Here is a 10,394-nt window from a genome sequence, read left to right on the forward strand (position 1 = left end):
TTTACTTGATGAAGGCCATCAGACAACCTGGCCTTCCGTGGGCTATCATTTTCTTAACTGTAAAAAGGAGGGGGGATACCCAACTCCAGGGTTGACATGAGGTGGAAAGGGGTTCACAGGTTTCACAGCATGACAATCACTTTGGAAAACCAAAAATATATATACGAAGTAATTTTACTTCCTGACATCAGATCATACTACTATAAATTATTTTATGCTATTAGAGAGAAAATAAGGTATTTGTTTTCCTTTTAAGAAATAACACAGCGATCTAGTGGTAAACAAACATCTTTAATGTTCGTTTCTTCTTCCTCATCCCCTTCAGTTTTGCCCACATGTGTACCCCTTCCCCTGTCCCAACACTAAAGTGACCAAACCATGACCACAGAGACTGAGAAGAATATTCGAGGTACCAGAGACTCCATGGGCATCTCTTCCCCTTCTGGTGACTCCTAGTTCTTCTTCTTGGAGACAACTGGGGCCTCTTGATGCTTACTTGTTTTCATCCAAAGGAGGATAGAGGGAGGGACAGAATTTGTGGGAGAGAAGGCAGAGAGAGTTTCTTCTTTCATCATAAAATGTTCTTTGTAAAAAATATGATATATACACACACACACACACGTATAAAACATATCCAGTGCAACTGCAATTGCTGTGCCAAACACTGGGAAGTGCCCCCTTTGGTCGATGTATTTCTGGAGTTTTAAACAGTTGTCCTACAACAGCTGCATTTCAGTAAGACTCAGGCAGGTGGCTCCAGATAAGCCACTTGCCGCTCACATTCAGGCTGAGGCTTCCACGTTCACAGTCCGAAGGAAAAAGTGTGTCTTTGTGTCTGGAGTGGGTGTTGTAGGGAGGGAGCGGGCAGGAAAGGAGCTGGAGGCTACAGGTGAGGAAGAAGGAATTGGCTTCCTTTGACTTCTCTACCACAGTCTTTGATGCAAATACAAATACATTTCAGTCTGAGGATATTGACGTAGGCAGTGCTATGATCACACTACTTAATGAAATAATTCACATCAGCATAAAAAATATTCACACCAAAACATCTCTTTTTCTTTCCCTCTTTCCAAGAAAACTATGATATCATGTCACCTAAGTGATCACCATGGATATTTCCAGTGATTTGCCCAAAAGTCATTAAGCATCATTCAGAGTCTTTGGATTTCCTCTTTGGCAGAAGGAATTATTTTTAGATGAACATTCTGTCGATGTGTGTTCTGGTTTTCCCAATACACGGAGAAGTTTGAAGTCTCTGCATTCCCCCATGTCCTCATCCATGAAGTGAGAGGCACAGATGCCAGCCTCCATGGCTGGTCAGAAGGGAAAGGGAAGGGGAAACCCTGGGTCAGCAGATCAGCTCAGAAGGGATGCACCACAGAGGGAATAACGACGAGCTGCAAACCAAGATCAGAAGCTGTTACAAACCCACTTGATTTCAGCTCTGAGTGTCACCAATTGCGCTATGCAGAGACCTACAGGGAAGAAGGTGGGTTGTCTAAAACCAGTACAGATCCTTGCTTTTGTCCTGAGGCTGCAAATCTGAAAACAGAGAGAAAATAAAAGGGAGAGAGAGAGGGAGAAGAGAAAGAGAGAGGGAGAGAGAAGGGGGTGGGGGAGGGAAGGCACAAGATATTTAAAGAAAGAGAAAGACAAACAGCACTGTTTCATTGTGAAAGTCACAGAATTCATCTAAAGGGCATGAATGAAAGTAAAAGCAAAGCAAACAAGTGTCAAATTTGCACCTGAGGGAAGGGAGAGCCGGCAAGACTACGAGCCAACGATTGCATTTATTATATAACTATTTTTTTCATTTGCCCTAAAAATAAAGCAAACAAAAAAGTAAACCCTTATTTGCCTGTACCTTTCAAATTCAACTCTTCAAGCCAGGGACTTAATATTATCACTAAAATCGTATTCTTGTTAAGTTTTATGTTTTCCAGAGACCTATTTAATTTGACAATTAAGTTGATATCAGAGTCATGAGTCATATTTGTATGACTTGTAACTACCACAAGAGGTGACAAGACCCCCCCCCGCCCCCCCCCCCACCCCGGGCCACCATTTAAACTACCCTCTTAGCAGGCACTCTAGATCAGCGCTGTCCAACAGAAACACAATGGGAGCCATGGGCATAATTCTAAATTTTCCGGCAGCCACATTGAAAAAAAGTAAAAAACAAACAGGTGAGACTTAGTAATATATTTTATTTAACCCAATATATTCAGTATGCAATGTGTTGAAAATATTTCAACATGCAATCAATGTAAAACATCAGTGAGATGAATTTTACATTCTTTTTGGGACAAAGTCCTGAAATCCAGTGTATATTATACACTTACAGCACATCCCAATTCGGCCTGGCCACGTTTCACGTGCTTAACCGACACATGTGGCCGGTGGCTACAGTGCTGAACAGCACAGAGCTAGAACCTTTCCAACAAATTTTATTTTTTAAAAATCCTCTGTAATATTAACCAGCTACTTTCTCATTCTGCCCACACCGATAACAGACAGGGTCATCTGTCTGATGAAACACAACCCCGCCAGGCAGACCTTCGGGCCTCAGGGTCACTGGGGTCTCCAAGGAGAACTAAGTAGGGTCCCGGCCTCAGTCCAGGTTTGGGCACAGGGCAGGAGGGGCCCGGGGATGCCACGTTCCCTCTCCCGCTTACCTGAGTCCACGCTGAGGCCCAGACCCCCGGCCACGTCCCCCGTGGGGCTCGCGAAGGGTCCCCCGGGCGCGGCCCACGTGGCGCCGGCCGGCTCGCCCTTGGCCGAGAGCTCGCAGGACGGGCTGCCGGGCGCGGGGGCCGGCGCGGGAGCGAGGCGGGCCGGGCGCCCCGAGGCGGCCGGCATCAGCAGCGGCCCGTAGCGCGGGTCGAAGTGCGGCGCGTAGACCTCGTGCACGGCTGCGGGCCGCGGGTAGGCGGCGGCCTGGGCGCCGAGGGCGCCGCCCAGCGCGTAAGGGTGGTGCGGATGCGCGTGGTGGGGATGCGCGTGATGCCAGGGCTCTGCCGCGCCCTGGTGCAGGTGGCCGTGCAGCGCGGCCGGCGAGTAGGGGTCGGCTGCGGCGAAGGGCAGCTCCGAGTGAGCGGCGGCCAGCGGGCTGCCCAGCGGCGCGGGCACCGGCGTCTGGTAAGCGCTGTTCCAGAAGGAGGCGGGGAAGCTGCGCTGGCTCATCGGGAAGGAGCCGTCTTTGGGCCGGCGAGGCGGAGGGGAGGAGAGGGAGAGAGGAACGCATCACCGCCGGAAGCACGGCTGCCGACGCCGCTCGGCCGCCGCAGAACTGAACGGCCGGGGCGGGCAAAGGGCGGGAAAGGCGCCGTGCTGGGCGCACGCGCGGCGCCTCTCTCGCGGGGCTGCGGCCCGTGAACGCGAGGTCCGGGCGCCGCACTGGGGAACTCTTTGGGGAGGAGCGCCGCTTCCTCGGATGTTGCAGGCGCGTCCCAGGCTGCGGGAACCTGGAGACTGGCGGGGAGAGGAAGAGCGGAGAGACTTCCTTCCCCAGCCCCAGTTTCAGGGCGCAGGGAGCTTCTTTCGGACTCCGGGCTGGACGGCCTCGGACCAGAAGCGGCCTCGCCTTCCCGGCCCGCAGCCTCTCCTGAAGCTAAAGGTACCTCTTCCCGCTCTTGGTCGGCCGCCTAGCGATCTCACTACCCGCTCTCGCGTTTCAGCCTCTCTTGCTCCAGAAAATGTGCCCCTCCAAGGCCTCGGATGGACTGGAAATCCATCGACATATTTCGGAGTCTTGCTATTATTAGCCTCCTTTCTAGAAACTTTATTTCAAAAAAATGTTTTTGCAAAGAGTAAACTTTACCTATTAAAAGGGCAGCTGTATTATTTGCAGAGGGGGACACGAAGGGACAGGTCTTTTCAGTTTTAATTAAAAAATTTTCTGCATCAAAAGGTGGACGCCAGGAATAATAATAATAACAACAATAATTATTATTATTGTTTGTATCATTGTTGACCCCTAGTGTCTGGAAGCATTTTAAGAGAAGAGCATTTAGCTCAAATTTGTTGCCTTTAGTTGGGAGGAAAGGAAAGAAAGACATTTAATTAAAAGAACCCTGGAGAAGGCATCTGCATTTCATAGTAGATAATTTAAAATGCTTTGAAAATGCATTCTAAGTAGTGAACAGTCTTCCTGTTAAAAGTATTTAGGCAACTGGAGAATAAAAAGAATGTTTTGTATTTAAAACTAATGTTTTTGGATCTTGTCTAGGCAAGGTTTGTACAAACTGTCACACTCTTAAGAAAAAAAAGGAAGGGCGACAGTTGTCATTTCCCCCAAAATGAAATATTTGTTTTCCTTTGTTACAACAAAGTCCTCATTTCTCAGCTTGGTACACATCAAAAGCAAAGATTAGTGAGAAAGTTACCAAAGTTACCAAATAGTTACTTCCGCCCTTGTTTTGGTAATAAAGGGAGGTCAAGATTTCAGAATAGAAGGGAGAGTTCGTTAACTCATCCAAGAAATCATTGTCCCAGGCTAGGTAAAGCAGTGCTTGGTGAGGAGGGTAAACCAATAAAGAAGGGATGTGTTTGGGGAAATCCCTTAGAGATGTTTTGGCTACCCTTAAATTCTTATTTCTTTATTATTTTACTCGCTTATTGAAAGACATTCTCTGCTTCAAGATTTCCCAAGTAATCAAAATCTGGCAAAAGGCATAAGTAGGTTTTAGGAGACATTCTTCAGCAGGTTTTGCTTGCACTGCATTCTAGGACTTTTTTCTCTGGAAAGATTTTCAGAAATGGGGTAAGGGCCCTGCAAGCTGTTGTTTGTGAAGATCCCCCTCCCCCCTCCCCCCCCCACCTGCCTTGGGAGGCTGCTGGAAACCTCACATTTCCACAGCACATTTACATACATTTTCTGTTACCCTTACAGCCACCTCCAGGGATAGTTAAGTGGGCAAATATTATTCTAATTTTAGAGACCAGTAAATAGAGTGACCTCCAAGAGGTTAAGAGACTTGCCCAAGGTCATATTGCTAGGAAGTGGTGGAGCCAACACACAAACGTAGGCCTCCCAATTCCAAGGCCTTTGGTTTTTTTCTAGGTCACTGCTCTGCTCTGCCTCTTCAAGGAGAGATCTTAGGCCTGTGCCTACTCCTCCTTCGATTTCCTTATCCTCTCCCAATGGCCCTCCTCACCTCTTCTCTAACACCTAGCATTCTTTCAGCTGCATCTCTTTGAACCCCTGTAGGTGGCCCCCAGGCTATGAGGGCTCTCTATCCTCCCTTGCCAGTTGGGGCCCCATACTTACCCCGCCAGGGCCCGGAGCTCCGTGGGGCTTTGCTGCTTGTACAGCTTGGGGAATAGCTGCTAGGCTGGCTCAGGGCCCGGCTGAAGTGTTCGTCCACCACAGAGCTGATGTCTCCCTGGAAATAGGTGAAAAGGACGCAGCGGGAGTTGATGTACTCCGCCTCTGGTGGGCGCTCTTTCTCCGGGCTGCCTTCTTCTTCTTTTATACTAGCCGGAGTTTGGCTGGAGAAGGAGGAGCTGCCACTGCCACTGCTGTTGCTGGGGCTGGCGTTGCACTCCTGTGCTTCCTGCATTTTGGAGTAACAGGCTAGTTTCTGCTCAAAGGAGAAAGAATAGAGAAGTCAATTTCAAAAGAACGAGCAAATTGTGTTCAGACTGCACTCCCTCATCCGGATCCCAAAGGTATCCAGGAGCAACTGACATGGGTGTCCATGCCCGGTGCTCAGTAACGTGGGCTGCAGTCAACAGGCCTCCCAACCTGCAGCTCAACAAAGGTGGGGCTCCTGAGAGGCCGACTGCCCTTCTTGGAGCCTCTGTCTCCCTGGAATTGCTGCCAGGCCACAGGGAGAACTCTCTGAAGGTGTCAGGGTGAAGGTCCAGGAAGACGCCTAAGCAGTTTGACCACAGAGCCAGGCTCAAGGCAGATATAGTTTTAAAATCAGGCTCCAAGGGTAAAAGGCACCCAAGTCCAGTTAGGGCCTGACTCTTCCCTGCCTGAGAACTCAGGGCAGACGTGCAAGATGCAGGATTAAAGCATCCTCATGATAGAACATGAAAATAACAAAATCCACTCTACACAACAAGGATGTAAAGGAAGAACTGCTGTAGGATAAAAACATGGAATAACATCGTGACATGGATCATTTTAATAAATGCAAGTTGATATTTGGTCATTCATAAACTGGCCATTAGAAAGTCTCAGCTTTTAAAGAGATCTTCTTTTGAGTAAGGAAAAACCAGTGGGCTATGACAATTTCTACCTCACCATCTGTGTATATTGAGGGAAAAAGTAATAAAAAGGAGCAGAGGATGATCTTGTCTGTAAGGTTGGGTAAATCATGACTGTCTGATAGTGATTTACAAAACGAAGTGTGGCCGCTGAAAACATTTTCTTAGAAACGAGCAATGGACTGAATGCAGTGTTAAAGCAGTATGCAGGCAGGGATGCCCTTCAAGGGAGACCCTGATCATACAAAAATGAACAGAGATCTTGGGGCAATAGATTGGTCCAGGGTCAGGGAGGAGAAAGGACCAAACGGACAGAAAACCAACCCTCCTTTCCTCTTTGTAATACTCCCAGCCTGGGAAGGAGCTCATCTTGGACACCGAAGCCAAAAGACTGGAGTTATTTAGCAATATCACCATTTCTACCACATTCCCACTTGGCTTACAGTGAGAGACTCTGGTGATAACTAAAATTAACATTGAGACTAAACAAACTTCTGGTTGGAAAGTTTTAAGAAGGAGAGGAGGAGGGAGAAAAACAAAAACAAAAGGCAAAGTCTACCCATTCCATCATTAATTCATCCGGAAAATTTCAAATAGATATTCTGCAAGCAAAATTGGCAAAAGCATGGACTCGGACACTGGGGTGTATTTCAATTTTCCCGAAGCAGGAGGTCCAGGCCCTCACTTTCCAACCTCGTCCGGACTCCTAGGGGATCCCCCCCTCTGCCCACTGGAGTGCGATCTTATTCATTTCCTGGACTACTGTCCTCAGTTTCGACTACAGCAGCTGAGGAATGAAAAGAAAAACTTCGACCAGATATAGCCCGGAGAATAGAAATATTGTAAAAATTAAACGAAACTTGAAGAGTTTGCAGAACCGGGGCTAGTGCTCTTCTCAAAAGTGGGTTTGTTGATGGCAGGGCAGCCGGACTCAGCTAGCGAAAGGCGAAGTATTATCTATGAAGCTTGCCTCTGCCAGGTCAATAATATTTCCCAGAACTTTGCAAAGCAGAGATTATAAAGCCAGTGAGTTTCGTGCAGTTCTCTTTGTAACGAATTCGCTGGTTCTGGAATTAATTGGCCTGATCGCTTGAGAATTGAAACTGAAAAAAAAAAAGCCTTTGATAAAATAAGCTTGCAGAGATGAGAACGCGAGTCTTTGATTCTCAGACATAAAGACAGAGACAGGCCTTTGCTTTTGTTTTGCTGTCACTCTCACCTTTGGGACCAAAGTTTGGTTTTCCCTGCGTGAGCTTTGCTTGCATCTCCCCGCGCCAGCACCGGGCTTGGAAGAAATCTGGAGTCCGACATACCCTAAGAAATCAATGCAGCTCGCGCGATCCTCGTCTAATTATTCCCGGGAAGTCCGGGGCACGCACTAGCAGGACTTAGCTGCCTTCCCGAGACAGCAAACGGGCAAGCTAAAGGGGTTAGCTCAACCTACTGGGTGGCAGCGCGGGCAATCCCCGCATCCGGGAGGCGCCCGCCGCTGTTCGGATGCCCAGTACCCGCGCGGAGGCACCGGGAACCTCGGAGTCCTGGCAGTGCTCGGAGAAGCCAGGGCGCGCCACCTGTCTACGAGGCCCGGCCGAGAAGAGACACGTACCTGGTGGTAAGGGGTGTAGGCGGCTGCGAAGTAAGGCTGGGGAGGACCATAGACTTGGTACATAACATCCAGACAGCTCATGGCTTCCCGCAGCGGAGACGGTTAAGTGTTTTATCATCAACTCTCGGGCGGCGGAGGGCAGGGATGCTGCATGGGCGGCACTTGGACCCGAGCTCCCAAGTCATCCGCGGCGGAGCGAGGGGCAGCGTGCTCCGCGGCTCGGGATCCCGCTCGCACGCTCCCTTCCCACCCCTGCAGTTCCAGTCGCCACCGCGCTCCGAGATGGAAGCGCCCGGCCTCCAGCTAGTGGGCATTTAAACCCCACGCGGGGCCGGCGTGCTGACGCCATTCCCGGGCCGCGGAGGAGGAGGGGTTGGGGGCGGGGCCGGGAGGCCAATGGGGTGCGTGGGACGAGGGACCGAGGGGCTTGCCGGTGCGTTTCCCTGGGCTACCCGGCGGCGAACCTGTGGCCGAAGGGTGCGGTGAACTGCGCAGCCCGGAACTTGAGCCCTGAGACTTCGCACTGTGAGGAGCAAGGATTTTCCAGGCTAAAGCAGAAGGGGGCGGGAGGACGGAGAGGAGAGGGCAGAAATGGGGGCTTTTACATTTGGAGAGAGAAAGAAAGTTGTTGAGTAGTGGGGAAAGGTCTTGTGGGAAGTCCCGACCTCACACTGGAGAGTTGAGTCTGTGCGTCCGGGGTGGCGAGGTGGGGAAGATTCCTTGCTCTCGGCTCCTCGGCGGGAGGAACGGCGCTATCCCTAGGAATACCCCAGGAAATCCGGATCTTCGCAGACAGGATGTAAGAGTCCGGGAACTCCTCTCTGCGCGGAGGAGCTCCCTCTGCGGGGAAACGGCAGCGGCTGAAGCCTGTAACCGCTGCCCTGCGGCACCTCCTTTGCGCCCCCTCTGAGCCAATCCGTACGCCGTCAGCTACCACACCTTTTAATTCCGCTCACTGGGGCGGATCCCTATTGCCCCTCTAGATTATGATCCCGCCCTTTCTCTTTGACGCCCTCCATCCGAGCCCTCTAGGTCCGCGTTATTCGCTCCCCGCCTCCAGCTCGTCCGGGTACCAGCTGCTTTCGAGGAGTCCAGGCGCCTTTACCCAGACCCCGGCCGCCCCGAGTCTCCTCGGCCGTCATCCTTTAAAGTTTCAGTAACTTTTTGGAACGAGGACTCATTGGCTGCAAGAGGAATTATCCTAGGCACTACAGGGAGGTCAGAGAGGACTTTTGCTGACTCTTCAGTCAGTAATACAGCAGCTGCGATTTTGTTTGCTTGTTTCATTTCAGAGGTGAAAGAGAATACACTCCAGTTGTGAAACACGCATTTCGCATCGCCGTTCTGTTTCCTTCCCTGAGACCTCTCCTGGTTCGGACCTGCTTCCTGCAACGCTTTCCGCCTTCCCAGGCACCCCTCCCCCAGCCCTGTAGTTCTCTGTCCTTAAAGTTTAGGAACGAATTGAGACAAGGCTTTCTGTACGTCGGGACAGGTGGGGGAAAGAACGTTACAAGAATACCTGTGGGGCATACTTGGGGGTAGGGAGGGTAGAGTTGGGAGCATTGAGAGCCCAGACCCAAGAAAGAAGCAGCGTGGATCACTGATAGAAATGAACTCTAGTGAATAACTAGAGTTTATAAATAGAGTATAAATAAACAAAAAGTCCGACATCGATTCACAGGCTATAAAACTGCGAACAAATGCACCCTTAAAAGATATATTTGTCTTAGGGACTTCCCTGGTGACACAGTGGTTAAGAATCTGCCTGACAATGCAGGGGACAGGGGTTCAAGCCCTGGTCGAGGAAGATCCCACAGCCGCAGGGCAGCTAAGCCGGTGCACCACAACTACTGAGCCTGCGCTCTAGAGCCCACGCGTCTAGAGCCCACGCTCGGAGCCAGCGCACTGCAACGAAGAATAGCCCCCGCTTACCACAACTAGAGAAAAGCCCACGTGCAGCAACGAAGACCCAACGCAGCCAAAAATGAATGAATTAAATTAAATTTTTAAAAAAGATATATTTGTCTTTAAAACGTGAATATTTTAAGCCAAATGGTTTCAGGGTTGAATTTTGGTTTTGTTCAATTTATAAGTGGGTAGTGGCTCCATGTCTCCAGTTCGGTTTATAAATGGTGAGAAGTCGTGAGTGGCTGAAGTGTTTTTTAAATTAACTACAGTGCAATCTATTTTAAAGCAAATTAAAAAAAAAAAGACACCCCTGTGGGACAGTTTTACGCAAGTCTCTTTTTAGGGGCCAGGCTGCCTTGTGGCTGAGCTGGGTGGCTTCTGGAGCCTACCATGATCCAGGCGCACAGGTGAAGCAGAACATCCCTCCCACCACTACTCCAACCCTCCCTCCCCAGGAGTTTTGGAGGAGGGCAACAATCGCTTTACCCGTATCTCCTCAGGGGACAAAGAAGCGAACGGTCATGGGAAGAGCCACCCTTGCTGCTGGGGACCACTTCGTCTCGCACCAAGCCAGGTCCTGGGTGGGCCCGGCCCGCAAGCCCCGGGTCAAGTGTAAGGACACCGCAGCGCCCGGGACAGATCGCCGCCGATAGGCGCGGCCTCC

The 10,394-nt window shown here is 50.3% G+C and overlaps 1 protein-coding gene and 1 long non-coding RNA gene across 5 annotated transcripts; one reads left to right on the forward strand and one right to left on the reverse strand.

The window, feature by feature from the left end:
- Positions 1-272: 272 nt before the first annotated feature.
- Positions 273-8,111, reverse strand: VGLL2 (vestigial like family member 2). 4 transcript variants are annotated; one of them, XM_060168414.1, is made up of 4 exons: positions 7,823-8,111; positions 5,270-5,582; positions 2,676-3,197; positions 273-1,397 (listed from the first exon to the last, which is right to left on the reverse strand). In XM_060168414.1, the coding sequence occupies exons 1-4, from the start codon at positions 7,901-7,903 to the stop codon at positions 1,357-1,359; spliced, it is 957 nt and encodes a 318-aa protein (XP_060024397.1). In that variant the 5' UTR covers positions 7,904-8,111; the 3' UTR covers positions 273-1,356. The 4 variants fall into 4 exon arrangements, with proteins under 4 accessions (XP_060024397.1, XP_060024396.1, XP_060024399.1 ...); XM_060168413.1 differs by having other exon boundaries at positions 273-1,542; XM_060168416.1 differs by lacking the exon at positions 2,676-3,197.
- A 100-nt stretch (positions 8,112-8,211) lies between these two features.
- On the forward strand, positions 8,212-9,840 carry LOC132530924 (uncharacterized). The gene is made up of 2 exons (XR_009543942.1): positions 8,212-8,347; positions 9,115-9,840. It is a non-coding gene; the product is annotated as an uncharacterized LOC132530924 (long non-coding RNA).
- Positions 9,841-10,394: the final 554 nt, after the last annotated feature.

This window comes from Lagenorhynchus albirostris, chromosome 12 (genome assembly GCF_949774975.1).
Source record: "Lagenorhynchus albirostris chromosome 12, mLagAlb1.1, whole genome shotgun sequence".
NCBI classification, from domain to species: Eukaryota; Metazoa; Chordata; class Mammalia; order Artiodactyla; family Delphinidae; genus Lagenorhynchus; species Lagenorhynchus albirostris.

Bases quoted from the DNA above. Each gene is read 5' to 3' on its own strand.
- VGLL2 (XM_060168412.1), bottom strand. From the start codon at position 7,903: ATGAGCTGTCTGGATGTTATGTACCAAGTCTATGGTCCTCCCCAGCCT. The intron at 5,583-7,822 runs GTACGTGTCTCT...TCCTTTGAGCAG, and splicing joins CCTACACCCCTTACCACCAG to AAACTAGCCTGTTACTCCAA. The intron at 3,198-5,269 runs GTAAGTATGGGG...GCCGGCCCAAAG, and splicing joins GAGCTCCGGGCCCTGGCGGG to ACGGCTCCTTCCCGATGAGC.